A 16,567-nucleotide genomic window follows, 5' to 3' on the forward strand; every position below is an offset into this window, starting at 1 on the left:
TATCCTACTCAAGGCTAGATTATTTTTCAATCCATTGCAGTCTCTTATTTCGGACCACTCCTGAAGAGTACCTTTCAAGAACATGCATCCCTTAGTATGATGATAGAGACATGCTTCAGGAGATGGAAACAGAAGGATTACTTACACTCTGGGAGCTCTGGGATCACAAAGACCACACAGGCATGATCGCAGAACAATAATTTAGTGAAAATGTGGGCACTGTGGGCTCTGAGGCTGCCTACATTAGAGCATATAAAAAGATACAAAGGGCCTACTTTAGAGCATATAAAAAGATACAAAGGGGAAAGGCAATCACTAAAGTGACAGCATACAGAATAATGGTAATGCAGAAAGTAAGAGCATTGGAGCAGGAACTGATAACTTTAGAGGAGAAACAGGTGAAACGGGTACACAATTTGATATAAAAAGCATTAAAGTAAAAAAGGGAAAAATATCATGGAAGACACTGCTAAGAAACACTATTTGATAACCCAGAGGCAATTGTATGATGTGGCCGAGGGTCTTTAGGAATCACTGAAATTAATCACGGTTTTTAAAGCCACCCTACAGGAGGAACTAACATAGGATGAGGAAGATGCAGCTTTGCCCAAATACAGTCAGGAAAACTGCCAGGTCCAATTGAAATCTTGGCTAAGGTATTAAAGAGTAAGCAACAATGACAGTAATAAACAAGCAAAACTTTTTTTAAAGTGGCCAGATCGGAAGGCCTGCTCACAACAGCCACAGTGGTATTAATGAACTTTAACCCTTTATCTGGTAGAAACTCTATCCAGCCGCAGATTCCTTAACTTACAATATCGCCCAGGCATAGACTGGATCCAGACAATTTTGAGCAATACCTCTGCATGGTGTGTCGAAAGGCTTTGTGAGGGAGACAAAGGCAATGTCTGGATGTGACATGAGCGGTGTCACCTCAGTGCGCTGTCCTCAGTTTCATGTTTGACTATTTCTGTGCCAGAACCTTGGAGCTAAATAGTAGGTTTTCTGACCAGTGTGCAAATTATAAGGGCTTACAAGGACCTTGTTAGGTGGAAAAGTCTTGTTTGCAGAACAGGGAGGATGGGAGGGCTCGGTAGGGAACCTGCAGCAAGATAGTCCGTACCAGGAAAGGTGTTACCGAAGGTAGATAACTTGCTCATCTGATAGACTTCCAGATGCAGAGTCCTTACCTTATAATAGATACCAATGCAATAACTGCAAATTTGCTCAGGCCAAGAAGTCCTGGATAACTTAACAGGCAAAATGCCCATCAGGACAGACCTGACTGTCAAGGCAGAAGTGTTTAGTTAATGTGTGCAGCAATCCCATGTAGCTGTCAAACAGATGCCCAGAACAGGAACTCCACAAGCTAATGCAGTAGACACAGTTTTGTCTCTTGTGGAACTCACCCCCCAAACCCTTGGGGTTGCTTTTTGGCTAATGTGTAGCAGATTTTGATGCAGAGTACTATCCATCTGGAGATGGTCCCCTTTGTTCCAGTGAATCCTAACAAGAGCTGGTTGTCCATCCGGTGTTCTTTAGTGTGATCGACATAGAATGTCAGATCCCTTTTAGGGTCCAGATGATGGAGTCTCTCTTCCTCCTTGGAGGGGTGAGGTGGAGCAAAGGAAGTCAGCAGCATGATGTTTTGGCTGATATTGAAAAATGTCACCATCATCTTTGGCAGAAAAGAGGCCCAGGTTCGGAGAACCAGTTTGTGAGGGAAGAAGCTAGTAAATGGAAAGTGAACAGAAAGTGCCTGAAGCTCGCTGACCTCCTTGCCAACGTGATGGCCACCAAGAAGAATGTCTTGACAATCAAAAGCCATTGAGGGCAGCTATGCAAGGTTTTAAACAGGGAACACATCAAATAAGGTAAAAATAAATTGGGATTCCTTTAGGGCATAACAAAAGGTTCAGGTGGAAACATGTGTTGAAGTCCTTTCAGAAAACAGGTCACAACAGGTGACAAACAGAGATGGTTGGTCCAGCACCCACAAACGAGCCACAATGGCAGAAACATACCCCTTAACTGTGCCTTAAGCAAGTCATTGCCAGGCTAAGGACAGAACAAATAACAACACTTTGGACAAGAGTGAAGAAAGTGGGTCAATGTGTTTCTCAGCATACCAAGCCACAAATGAGTCCCAACGGCAGGTGTATAGAGTTTTTGTGGGTAGATGCCTGGCTGCTAAGATGATTTCACAGACTTCGGAAGAATGATTGAATACCTTCAACTGTCGCCACTCAATCTCCATGCATAAAGGTTTGGGTACAGGACCCTGCCCTGTTGCTGAAACCAAAGATCCTTCTGAAGGAGCATCCTGATCAGAGGACCAATGCTGATGCTCAGGTTGACAGGATAGCATACTCTCTGAGCCTAACTTGGAGTCACTAAGATGACTTGGGCCCAGTTGTTCCTGATCTTTTTCAGATCTCAGGGAAGGAAGTGTATCATCAGGCAGGCGTATAGGAGTCCCATATTCCAGTCTAGTTGGAATGCGTCTTTGGGTGAGAACCCTTTTGAAATGGCAGGGCCCAGAGGTGCTAATATTGCACATCCTGGGTGGTGGCGAAAATGTGTAGTTAAGGTTCCCTCTAGTCCTGAAAAAGACCTTGAGCCACCTCTGGGTGTAGATGCCATTCGTGGTCTGCAATGCGTTGATAGCTAAGTTTGTCTGTCCTGGCTTTTAGAGATCGTGCCAGGAGCTGCATTACCAAGAAACTTTTCTCATGTGGCAGTCATGTTCAAAGGCGCAGAACCTCCTGATAGAGTCACAACCCCACTCCGCCCTGTTTATTGCAGTACCACATGGCAAAACTATTTTCCGTGAACACCTGGAACAACTTCTATTTGACAAAGGGCAGGAAAGCTTTCCTATGCCATGCAAGTCGCCCACAATGGCAGATGACTGATGGGGACCTGAGTCTCCGTTGGAGATCAGAGACCTCGAACTTCCACCTCTCCCAGATGGTCACCCTAGCCTAGATGTGATGGATCGGTCACCACTGTCAGCTCTGGGTAGGGAAGGAAGAGGGGTCTGCCACTGACCCAGTCTCGGTTCAGCAACCACCATTGCAGATCTTTTGCAGTCTCCTCTGATATCTGAACCTAAATTTTGGACCTGATCAGAAATATTTCCTTGGTGCTGTGCTCACCGGGATGTCTGATCCCACTCCACAGCTCACATGCATGGCATGTTTCACTAGCAGGGTGCAGGAGGCTATCAGAACCAGCTGCCACAGAGTCAGTCTCACTGAGATCCATGATCAACGCTGAAACATTGGGATCATAGCCTAGATGTCCTGGACTCTTTGCTCGAATAGGCAGGCGCGCATCGCACCTTGTCCAGAATCGCACTGATGCAAGTGAGCATCTAAGGAGTAGTCAGGTTTGACCTTGGCATGTTCATACTGAAGCCCAGTGAATGCAGGTGGTAGCTGTAGTCTGAAGGTGGGTAACAACTGTTTGGGGCGAGCCCATCTTCAGCAATCATTTGTCGAGAAAGCAGAAGACTGGTACTCCTGACTTCCATAGATGTGCTGCAACCATCACCATCACCTTCCTGAACACCAGAGTGGCACACTGGTAAGACTAAAGGGAAGCACAGTGAACCCAAAATGTTAATGGCCCACAGCGAACTATAAGTAACACTGATGGGCCAGCAGGACGGGAACATGACAATTGGAATCCTGACGGTCCAATGCTACCTTCCAGTCTCCAGGGTCTAGACCTGATGGGACCTAAGCAAGTCTTAACATCTTTAATTTCTCGTTCCTTAGGCAGGCATTGAGAGGACGTAGATCTAGAGTAGGGGGAGGAGGCTTCTGTCCTTCTTTGGCACTAGAAAGCAGAGGGAATAGCAACCACTGCAGACTTCTGATCCCGGCATACTCTTGATGGCTCCTTTTGTCAAAACAGCCTTCACTTCCTGTTGCAGCAAGAAGAAACGGTCCTCTGTCAACCAATCTGATGCTGGTGGCAGGGGAAGCTGGGTGTCTAGGAGTGGAAGGGCATTACTGTGTCCTGGACAATTTTGAGCAACCGTATGTCAGATGTTATGGCTTGCCATTGGGGAAAGTGGGGCAGAGTTCGGGCCTTGGTTCTCACAGGACTTGTAGGAGCTGTGTTCGTGGCCACGAAAGGGCTGTGTAGTCTGGTGGCCATGGTGGCTTTGCTGGAAAAGACACGGCTGGTAGCCCCTAACGTAGCCACAGAAGGAGCGAAAAAAGGAGTGTGAATGGCATGGGGCCATGGTGAGTTCCAATGACCAAGCAGTGACCCTTTATTCCTCAAAGCGCTCAAGCGTTGAATAGACGTTGTCTCCGAACAGGTGAATCGCATTGAAGGGCATGTCCATAAGGGATGCCTGGACATTCGCCGAAAATCCAGCTGATCTCAGCCAGGCGTGGTGTTGGAGTACCACTGACAAAGCAGTGGCCCTGCCCAGTGAGTCGGTCATGTTTAGCTCCCATTTTATGGTGAACTGCCATTGGTGATAGCCTGGTTCAGAATGGCTCAGATCTCCTTCAAGACTGTAGGCAGCACTTACTCAACTGGGTCCCACACAGTATGGCTAGATCACCCCACGAAGCACGCGGCGTTCACCAATCGCAGTGCAAGGCCGGTGGAAGAGAAAATCCTATAACCAAAGATATCAAGCCTTTTGGACTCCCTATTTGATGGAATAGAAGGGAATGCTCCAGGATTCACCCTGGAGATTGAGGCCTACACCACCAGGGTCCCAGGGGTGGGGTGCTGGGTGTGGAAGACTGGGTTCCCAGGAACAGGAAAGTGGTGGAAATCAACTGTTGATTGGAATGCCCATGCAGAGCTTGGCCCAGGTCCCAAGCAGGACACTAGAGAGGGCTTCACTGAAGGGCAGTAGGGGTTCTGTGTGGGATACCCTCGTCGGAAGTACCTCTGTCAAGACATTGGTCTTGACTTCCTCAGAGGGTAGTTGGAGGTCGAGGACCTCAGCCACCCTCCTCACCACCATAGCAAAGGATGCTCCTTCCTCCATAGCCAGTACATAGCCACACTAGAAGGGGAAACCAGGGCAGGACCTGGTGAGGTGTCCCGGCCACTGACATCAGCCAACTCTTCAAACAAGTTGTCATCAGTCAATTGGACAAAGGGATCTTCATTGGGATCAGAACAGCCATAAGGATCCTCTGATCCACCCTAGGCAAAATCATCACAGGGTCTGTCATATAAAGGAGGCACCAGTGTCAATGCTGAGCAGCGCCGGTCTACCTCCACATCGAGTCGGTAATGACTATTGACTCAGCGCCACTGAGAGGACTCCCAACTGGAACCGGTTCTGATCCAGGAATGGATCCAGAGGGCCCGATTTGTGCCGAGGGCATACTGGTCAGCAGAAATACAGTCAGGGCACCTCCCAGACCTGTGGGGCCCAAAGGCACTCCAGAGTAGGCAGGCCACCCAAATATGAGGTGCATGGCCTCATAACACTCCCTAAGACGAGCAGGAATCGCTCCGGCTCGAGAAAATTCAGGGAAGCGTGGAGCAGACCAAGGACCAGGCTCTGAGAGTGGAGTGCAGGAGCGAGGCCTCGACCTGTGCCTCGTCCAGTGACTAGGACTAGAGCAGCAAAGACGATGAGCACTTCGACTTCTTCGATATTTTGTGTTTGTGGGACTTACCCCATGATGACTTTTATCACAATGATGACCGATGGGATCAACTCCACGATTGTGCCTAGGACCTTCTATGCGACAGGGACCTAGAGCAGTGGGGAGTGTTCTAATGTCAGGCCACCAGTACCTTTGCCCCCACACCCACTGGCTTAGGGGATATCCCTAAAGCACACTGGGAGCAAAAAAGTTCAAAAGAGTCGACAAAATGACAAACAAAGTGGACAAAAAGTGACAGAGGAAGATCTTCCATATCCGCCCTGTGGTGGTGCCTATAAAGGCACTGCACACATCACACCCGGCATGAATGATGCAGACGCAAGCCGTTCGACATCACCTACTGACATACAGAGGTTCTGCTCAAGATTTTCTGGATCCAGTCTAATTCCTTGGTAATATTCTAAAGGAAGGAATCTGTATCTAGAAGTCTCTATCAGATAGCACATTTGGAAAGCTGGGAAATGAATGCAACTTCTACCAGTCTGTCTTTACTGAATCGTGAGGTCAAGGTGCTACCCAGTAGGCTCTAGAAGGTAGTAATTCACCTTGTACACCCTCAAACAGGTTTTTTGTCTCAATTAAAACTGCAGAGGTTCATATCTGTATGCAATAGTTGCTGAAGGCAGACAAAACTGCAGCGATCTTATTGCTAGACATCAAAAGGCCCTTGACTCAGTGAAAGGCCTTTTATGTTCAGGCTGGTGGAAGGGATGCATTTTGGCCCAAGAGTTTTAAATTAGGTCAAGCAGTTATATATGAAACACTAACAAATAATGTATAATCTGGTGGATGAGGCACTATAAAATAGCAGAACTTATCACTCATATTATTAACCACAATAGCATTAATTCCTGAGTTGGTCAGGTGTGCACGAGTCAGGGATCTACCACACAGTAGCGGCTCCCTCGCTATGGCAGAGGAGCGTCGCCCCCTGCAAGCAGCAGCAGCTGCAAGCCTTTAACAACGAAACAATAATAAACTGTGTTTATTATGGTTTTGCTGTTAAAGGAGCAGAGCCATGGGGGATGACGGGGACAAGAGGAGTACACTGTGCACTCCCCTCAGTGCGCATGTGTGCTTAGCTGGCTGTCTCGGGCCGGCCAGACACACATGTGCACTGTGCTCTCTCTAGCCCGGCACTGTGGTGCCGGGCTGAAGAGAGCAGGCACAGGCTCTCAGTCTGTCTGGGAGCTCCAGCCAAACCTAACACTGCTCTGAGCAGTGTCAGGATTGGCTGCAGGGCAGGCTGGGAGCCTGTGCCTGAAGTGACGAGGGAAAGAGGAGCGGTGCAGCGGCGAAGCAGGTACGTTTTTATTTATTAATTTTTTTTGTTTATTAAATGTTTTTGTTCCCCCCTCCACGTGCCACCCCGCTCCTTCAGAACGCAGTGAGCCGTGACTTATCACCACTACAACGAGACGCATTGTCCCTACAGTCAATCAATTCTGAATGAATTAAATGCGTTGGCTACAATAAAGAGCTTAACTGATCAATAAAGTGGCAATAAAAGAATTATGAAGATGAAGTTTTAATAAAGGACTCTTTTTAACCTCTATATCAGCTCCTCAAACTATTTGTCGACTTTAAACAAATTGGTATTTACTATATTCAGTGTTTACTATATGATTTTTTTAGCCTTGGGCCGAGACTTCCTGTTTATTGAATTTCTTGTTCTGAGTTTAACTTTGTAATTTGAACTGCTAACCAGAGTCACCATGAACAGATTTTTGACGGATGAATTCCATCACAACATGGGTACAAGATTGAGCCTCAAAACGTATTGGAATGAAAGTTTATTTATTTAGTACTACAAGCCTATATGTGCAACATTAGTGCAACTGCGAACAATGGCGGCTCCTCCATTATGGCGGAGGAGCATCGCCCCCTCCCCCCACCAGTAGTTGCAAACCTTTTACAATAAAACGATAAACTGTGTTTATTATGGTTTTGTTGTAAAAGGGACGGGAACATGGACGGAGGGGGAGTGCGCACTGGGCTCTCTCCAACCCGGCACAGTGTTGCCAGGCTAAAGACAGCAGGCAGAGGCTCCCACTCTGCCTCAGAGCGCCAAGCCAGGGTGCTCTGGCCAAAAAAATTGTTTGTTTGTCCTCCCCCCTGCCATGCGCCACCCTGCTCCCCACCAAATCGCCCCCACCACGAGCCACGACTGACGGGGAAGGTGTGATTTTAACACTTTCATTATCTTCTCAGTGAATCCATTGGGATCACTTAATCAGGGGACTTTGAAGGACCAGTGTATCTGACACACAATATTCCTCTAGGTGGAGGATATCCTGCTATACATGGCTGATCTAGAGATTTAGATGTAATGCTGGAGAAGACTCCAGCTGTCTCTAATTGGTAGGGAACATCTTTTAAAAATTATAGTGCAATCAAAATAAATCTATATTTTAGTTAAAACTTTGTAAATGGAATTAATTTTTTAGAACAGAAGAAACACTGTGCTTGCTGCTTTGGGAAGGCACACCCACTGGATTTCTCAGGAAACTGTAATGAAGTGTATGAGGGTAAAATAGCTCTTCTGTACATCCCTAATTACTACTGGCCCTCCAACATGTTACAATTGATTACACCTGTGGATCCATAAATGTGCCAATACTAAATGCACTCTGTAGGCTAAAGGGGTCTAGTACACTGGCCAAATCTACAGACTCTCTAGTAAAAGATTTGAATGCTAGCACAATGACTACTAGCTCAAAGGGCGGACTTACATAGAAAATTCCACAATAGGCAGGTACTGCAGTATCGGAAGTATCCAAACTAAAAGGGTTTCAACAGTGACAAACGATAGAAATATCTGTACTGAAAGATGTTTGATGACCATCAGGACTGATGCCTTGAACAACTGCATCAGGAGTCTCATCTAAGTCTGAATTCATATATACAATTACTAAAAAAAACTTGAAACCACTGAAGGCACAAGGACACAGGCCCTTTAGAACACCATGTCGGGGAGGAAGCCCTATTTTATCTTAGGAACTGGTGATGAGCACAACACTCATATTAGGTAAATTGAAAATACACCCTGGGGTATAATATAGAGGTAAGGCAATTGTGTTGTAAGCTTTTTCTGACTCCCATGCAAGGAAGAATTAATGGTAGAGGAAACAGTGGTTGATGCAGGGCCTCAAAATATTCAGCTGCCATACTACTTTGGAAATTGGAACCTCTTGTGAGGGTGATGAATTATTCCTTAAAAAACAAAGAAGCTAATTCTAATGGCATTCCCCTGCAACCATTCAATGATAGAACACTCTTTTAGACATTTATATTGGACCCTTGGACCAAAGCTCGAAACAAGCAACTACTATCTTTAGGTATAGAATGCTGTGTAGTAGTTTAGTTACTAATCTGATCCTGAGTGTTCTTTTATGAAAGTGATCCAAGAACTCGGTCAGTACAGTCGGTACTCAGTCAATACTCCAGAGAATAGTGAAAAATAGGAAATATTAAGTTGGAATGTGAACCTTGAGTCAACGTAAGATGAAAATCAGATATTGTTTTATTTTATATTGCTATTCAATTTTATGATTTTCAGCAGGATTTAAAAGAAAAACAACTAAGATCACGCTCCCCTTTAATAGATCCTAGACATTTTATCGAAATATCAGTATTACCCATGGTCAACTCTATAGTGCAAGCAATATGGCTTTCTTTAACAAATAAACTGGTAGGGGAATAGCAGTCATACATTAATGACAGAACTTGCCTACTCAGAGTGGGAAAAAAACAAAAAATCTATATAACAAAAAAATTAACTACTCGCAACTGAAACAAATATGACAAAACTGTGTCAGGGAATCGATGATATGGAGCCTGAAACTGAAAAGACAATAATTAAAAACAAAAGACTCACAAATTTAACAATGAACTGATAAAAATAGCTGATTATGTTTAAAATACCTTACAGAGGAAGCAGAAACGTTTTAGCTGAAATTAATGCACTGCATCCTAGAGCTCCTTCTCTTAATGAGGCATGGAATTTAAAAAGCACACTATATTTTCAAAGTGCAAGAAGTGGGAGGCTGAGGTACATTAAATGTTATGAATCTCAGAAAATTCACTCTGGCCAACCTTCAGTACTTAATGAAATATAAGCCTCTTCTCCCTCTTTCTCTTTACAGTCTTCAACTAGACTTCTATCTTCTGTCAGTTTCTTTCCTTCCTTCTCCCACATGTTTCATACGTCCCAGCTCTCAGTCTCAGTGATTCTATTGTCATCTACTTCCTGTCTCTGCGTTACCATATGCTCTCTCATTGTCATTTTATCTTTTTGTATAAATCCCCTCCTTGTCTCTCTTAGCTGCTTGCCGTGCCTTCTGACTGATACCTGTCCCACTTTTTGTAAAGTTGACAGGTAGGACACGTCTTCAGAAGTTACTGTTGCATGTGTAGGCATTTTATGCAGTATTAATTGATTGGAGTACTTTATTCTTTCAGATGATGTACTACCACTTCTACAAACATGAAAAATGACTTATTCTTTACCCCCACAAACCAAGCTGCACCTCATACAATAGTTATTTGATGTAGGGTAATCATACAAGTCAATAATGTTTATTGACTTGTTAATGTTTATTATGTTACTGTTCTATTGCTAGTGATTTCACAAATTATACCCCATGGGAGAGTTAACAGGATATACTACGCTTTGAAGGTATTCATATACTTCACATGAAGAATTAATGTGATTGTGAAAAGTGGGACTTGGTTTTCATTCTCAGTGCTATTAGGTGGCAGGGTACAGTCTGAACTAGTTCCAGCTATACCATTTCATTGAATGGTTTTCCTGGTATTTTCAGTACGATTGGCACTCGCTAGACTGAGCGGTGCCCTTCTTAAAGGAAAAAGGGTTTGTTTCCCCCAATATCTTCCTAAATCGTCCTCTCTGTACTCTTTTCATGGGAGGAACACTCCAAATAACATACATTTTTACAAACTCTCCTCAATCTCTTTGAATAATCTTGTTTTATTTTTAATCCTTTGGGGAAGAGACCATTGATTACCTTCCCTATTCCCTCTTCCTCCTGCAGACCGCTCTTCTTTGCAAATTCTTTCCACTTCACTGCCGCTGTCATGGCTTTTACTTTGAAACTATTTTTTAAACCTATTCCTCCCCTCTACATTAGTTCATCTGCCCACTTACCCTTCTAACTTCTTTTCTTCACACTTTGTCCCAGCCCATTCTATGGAGCATTTTCCCATGTTGTCAGAGTAGATGAGAAAGCAGACTATACATCTCATCTATTCCTGACCCATAAATGCCCTTTTCCACAATTGTTCTTACATTTCATATTAATACATTATCTTAGCTTTTAATACATCTACAGAACATTGGATACTATCTCAGGTCCAGTGGAGTTAATGCTTTTCATGGAAATTGATTTTCCACGTTTCACAATTTCTATGAAAATGAGATTCACTAGTTTGGAGCTTCTTAATTCTGGATTGTCCTAGAACATGGCATAGCTGTTGATATGCCACGTGGGACTGCATGCAAAGAGACTGAGAAATAGCTTATGTTTCTGAGTACTATCATCAAAGTGGCTACCTGAAAGGAAAGAAACGGTTTCAGTCAAAGGAAGTCTGTCAGGGTTGTTCAGGGGTAGGAGGACTGGAGGTGTGTTGACAGAGGTGCCATAAAAATAAGATTTAATGACCACTATTTTCCAAAACCATTACCCACAGCATTGAGGAGGGACCCAAAGGGAACAAATACAATTATCAACAGCATTGCAGAGGGACCAGAAGGGGGCGAATACGAATTGTTTGGCAGAGGATACTAAGAGTTGCAAAAGGTCAATAACCCACACAGTCACCAGAGTTATAAACTACTAAACAAAACCTGAAAAGGATGTATAACAAATAGGATGTAATGAAACTAAGAATAAAGCTATGCATTTGGCAGTACAATAACACAATGAAGCAAGGGTACTATATATTACATTTCATTTAAAGTGCTTATTGTGTCATTCTATTGAATGATGAACTCAGACGTTTCCAAGACCTGAAAAGGCAATACACAGATCATGAGCAATGTTGAGAAGTACAGAGAGAGGTATATTCAGTACAAAAAAAAAAGAGTAAAGGTTTAGGATTAGCTATTGTATAAGTAAAGGAGGTCACTCTCTAGCATTAAAAAAAAGGAAATTCCTGAGGTGGGATTTCAAACAGTAAAAGGCTGACACTTAAAGTCTTATCAAAAAAAGGTGAAGGTATATACATCTGTAGAGCTTGAGACAGTGGGGATCAGGAAAATAAATGTAAAGATCACAGACGTGTAAAGACAACTGAGTATATGAGCACACAGAGTTTGAGCTTTGGTTCTGGAAATGTGAGTAATTTTTTGCAGGGACATGAATGACACAAATAAGTTTCTCAAAGTAAGGGACTCCATGCTCATGCTGGAACTCGCTTCCAAGATGCCTACTGAGCACTAATAGTATTGAAAAGTAATGGGATGGGGAGTGTGATAGTAATAAGACAGCTGGATAGAAAACATAGCTTATCTTTTACATCATATGGTGAAATAGGTACACTTGATAATAACTAGGGGTCAGGTGTACGATCAGACGTGCAGGGGGCTCCAGAACAACCTACCTAATTCATTTTTATTAGGCAGGTTGCCATTTGTGACTGCCTGCTTCGTCTCCTCTCCTGAGGCTGCCAACATGATTCCCAAAGAGGTCAGGGTCCCTAATGGGACCCTTTGCCATTTATCAATCAGTTACCACCTAAATTAGGATATCAGTAACAGATCAATGGTTTGGGACCACAATTGCATTTGACAACCACTGATGCACAGCATACCAAATCACCATTAGGAAAGAACACCTCTTTCAGGCCCCTTCATAATTGCAATTTGGGTCGTCTAACCCATTTTGTGAGCCAGAATTGCACTTTTAACTGGAACAAGCATTTGCAATGTAATAGGTCTTGCATTTAATTGAGTTGGACCCATTGGCGTTGTAAATGCATAACTGGACTTTTTTGCCACATAAATTGGTCAAACCTGCTTCATACTTTGGTCTTTTCTGCCACATAAGTCATGTGGCCCTGCACATAACTAAAGGGCTAGCAGCCCTACTGGAAAAAAAAATTCAAACAAGGCCCTTAAAACACAAACTACTGTCAGCTACAAAACAAAAGTTCCAGCCATGAGTTACCTTAAACAGACTCTGAATGATGGGAGGAGTTATTTTGCAGTCTCCAGTAACCTAGTCTGGGGACCCAGAGATGACCTAGACAGAAAGAGCAGGTCGTGCTGAACGTTTTGGTGGTGGGCCCATTGTCCTAGTACCACCACAGGCTATGAGGGAAAATGTTTTGTAAAAAGAATGCCGTGCAAAGCATTATGGGGAGAGTTTCCGAGTGCCATGAATATTGTAGAATGTTGACTGAAATGTTCAGAACAGCCCCTAGAGAACACCACAATACAAATAGCATTTGTAAGAAAAATTGTCATGTAACCATATAGTTAGTCCACAGAGGGCATAAGCACGGAAAAACAGAATGGCACAAAATAATGCAGTGCAACCATATATTTAGCCCCTATAGGGTGTAGTACATTACACATTTTCAGGGCTAGAAGGCCTACTGCAATGATATTGTACACAAGGTGCTTAAGACTCAAACTACTCTCAGCTGTAAAACAAAAGTTCCAGCTATGAGAGACCTTAAAAAAGACTCTGAATGGTGGGAGGGGATATTATTTTGGGGGTCCCCACTAACCTAGTGTGAGGACCGAGAGATGACCAAGACACAAAGAGTGCATTGTGCTGAACATTTTGGTTGTTGTTCCATTGTCCTAGGACTACCACAGGCTGAGTAATGGGCAAACATGTTTTGAAAAAGAAATGCCTGTAAAGCAGTATGGGGCGAGTTTACCCAAGTGCAGTGAATATTGTAATATCGGCGCCTCCTACTGTGCCAGGAAAGACGGTTTAATAAGTTCTGTGTGTTTATTAGGGTAAAGCATTTACCAATTACAAGGGTTTTTTGAAAGCCATGGAGCACAAAGGAGAGAGACAAAAGCAAAATTGAAATGACTCTGATTAGGCAACAGTGGGAACAATGTGACGAGCGCTCCAATACCACCGATCAAGTTCGTGCTCAAAGCGCCATGGAGCAAAAAGGGGAGAGACAACAGAAAAAAGTCGTTCACCCTCCCAAAAGTATATTGGCAACTGTATAATAGTCCATGTAATAGGGTCAGTCTGCAAGGCGTAACAAAAGAGCCTCAAGGCAGGACAAACGTAAAGCATTTACCAATGACATCAAGGGATTGTTGAAAGACAAGCCCAGGAACAAATGAAAGGTGTGGAGAAACGCCCACAGAATAGATTACAACAGGTTGAAAAGTAGTGTTTGTGCGCTGCTATGCTCGACTTAAAAACTGGTCTAGTGCATTGTAAAAAATAGTTTGTGTTTGCAAACCCTGAGATTTTGTGCATCAAACTGGTTTCCTGCATTTGGCCCAAAGTTCTTTATCTGTCATCAATATCTATGAATATATGGAGAAATATTCATACACCATCAAAACAGTGCTCTGCATAGGATTACCAGGTATTTTAATGTCACCAAGGATACAATGTTCCAGTCCTGGAGTTTTCATCTGCAAATTATTGTTTTTCTGGTGTGTGATTTCAATTGCAGCCACCACGATGGACCAGGGCTAGATATCCTTGAATATATTAGGTTATCAGAAATTCCAGGATGAGTTCGCTTAGTGGGAGTATGACTTAATTTAATAATTTTGCTGTGGGATTATGCATCTGAGGCACTAAAGGTTGGTAACTATAAAGTTGTATAAATTTAGTACGGATGAACTCTTGATGTCACTTGGCAGTTCCCTTGCACTTATTGTTTTTTCTTTATGTAATATACTAACTTATGTTGCTACATATCTGTGTGACATACACGCATGCCTATGACAGCAATAGCAAAGATAGAATGCAGATAGTCAATCCATGCTTGCCATATTCAATTCCATTTCAAGAACAGGAAGGCCCACTGTGTCCTTTCAAGTTCAAAATCAAACACTCAGCAGCAATTAGCGCCTACGTTGATTATTTCAATTTTGAAAGCATTTACCTATGGCTGTCCACTTCAAAAAGAAATCTGCATTAATGCCACATAATACTAATAATGTTAATAGAAAAAATGTGTGTTTATTCCGACTCGGCCATGCAGGCCCTTACCACACAAGTAATACATACTCTGCAGTGGAGAACGCCAAATCAAAATTCTTGCGGCGGTTTTGAGGATTGAGATCACTGAAGTCGAAGGCCTCTGGGAAGAAGTTATGGACGAGTGCACAGAAGGCCATGCCATCACTCCAGCTTGATGAAAAGTTCTGTATATTCACATTCTATAAAAAGATAATTATTAAAGTAGTAACTAAGCATCACGTGGCTAAGTTCCGATGGTAATACACGTGCTTTCCCTACACGAGGGGTGATTTCGTACCTCATAGCCACGCGTCTTGGCTTTGCACCAATCCAACAACATCTGTTTAATACTGTTAGCATTAGGGACACCAAAGCCAGAAGTCTGGCTGACAGCAACTCTGGAGAAAGCTGGGCTTGAAGGGCTATAAAGAGGACAGAGGGAATAGTAAATTTAAAATTGAGGCTCATAATCAGGACTTTAGAGAGCACAGGTAACATTCATTGCGGCTCTGACATTGCATACTGAAGCCTTACCTTCCGCTCTCTTTCTCAAGTTTGTCAATCATGGCTTTTCGGGCCTGTGTAGCTGAGGTCTTTGGAAGGGTCTGAGCTTTCATTAATTCCTTTTTTCGCTCTGCCTGGCGTCGCTCCAGTGCCGCTAAGTTGCTAGCGCGAGACGCTGCATCATCCTCCCGATCAAAAATGCTGGAAAATATAAATATGCACTTAGAAGTAAAAAAAAGTTTTTAAAACTATGCAAAACTTCACAAGCTCACTGCCACAATAGGTACACTCTCACTGCCTTTAAATTAGATACCAAGTCAGTTGCAGATTCTGAGAATGGAAATTTTGACACAGGTAAGGGGAAGCTAAATCCCAATCAAGACAGATTCGGAATGGCTGATATGGCAACCAGGCAGTCTGTCCTTTTTTTTATTTTTATTTTATTTTTTTTAGCAGTCAGTCTCTTTAATGGCCAGGTGGACCGGGTTTTACTGTTGATTTCCTTGATATTGCCTCCAACAAACACAAACGCAAGCGGTCTGCCATACTTTGCAAAAGACCCATACAGTGTGTTTTTACAATTTCAAAACTAGCTTGATTTGCAAATGTGGGCTACTTTTTCTTGGCTATCTGGTTTGTTAATGAGGGCCACTTTTATTTTGGTGCCCAGGCCTATTTTTATCCCTGTCCTACCTGGAGTCAAAAGGATCCCTCTACCCCGTCCCCACCACCCGGAGATGCAATCAGCAGGCAGGAGCATAACAGCAGCAAGGAACTACAACTAAGAATCACAAATAGGCGTTCAGCTACTTAACTTTGGTAATGCTGTTTCTGGTGGATACTATATTCACAGATTTCTCACTTTTAGAAATCCTCAGTCTCCAGACTGAATTTCAAATTTTTCCTGCAATAGCTCATGCACGCTTGAAGGTTTCCCCTTCATACTCAGCAAAGGCCCCATTTCACCACAACATATAGGTGCCACCATTGCAACCGCACACCAGTTATCAAGGTTCCTTCTGTGCCTTCAGATATTGATTGATTGACAGATGGTTGTTGGACAAACTAAAGTGGAACCCTTTGGCCTATCAGAAGTCTACTCCAGAAAAAGAAGAGGTGGGCAGATGATGAAAAATCTGCAGTTAGATTAAGTATTCACTAGCAGAACACCTTACTTACCTTTGGTAAAGCTCTTTCTCGTTGATACTCTTTCTA

At 43.4% G+C, this 16,567-nt stretch overlaps 1 protein-coding gene across 4 annotated transcripts in view; it reads right to left on the reverse strand.

The window, feature by feature from the left end:
* SMTN (smoothelin) overlaps positions 1-16,567 on the reverse strand; it is a 777,537-nt gene that overhangs the window by 111,948 nt on the left and 649,022 nt on the right. For all 4 annotated transcript variants that reach the window (XM_069214660.1, XM_069214661.1, XM_069214658.1 and 1 more), the window contains 3 exons: positions 15,383-15,553; positions 15,147-15,270; positions 14,897-15,048 (listed from right to left, as the gene is read on the reverse strand). In XM_069214660.1, the coding sequence (XP_069070761.1) occupies positions 14,897-15,048; positions 15,147-15,270; positions 15,383-15,553 (447 nt within the window). The remainder of the gene's footprint in view (positions 1-14,896; positions 15,049-15,146; positions 15,271-15,382; positions 15,554-16,567) is intronic.

Source organism: Pleurodeles waltl, chromosome 11 (assembly GCF_031143425.1).
Source record: "Pleurodeles waltl isolate 20211129_DDA chromosome 11, aPleWal1.hap1.20221129, whole genome shotgun sequence".
NCBI classification, from domain to species: Eukaryota; Metazoa; Chordata; class Amphibia; order Caudata; family Salamandridae; genus Pleurodeles; species Pleurodeles waltl.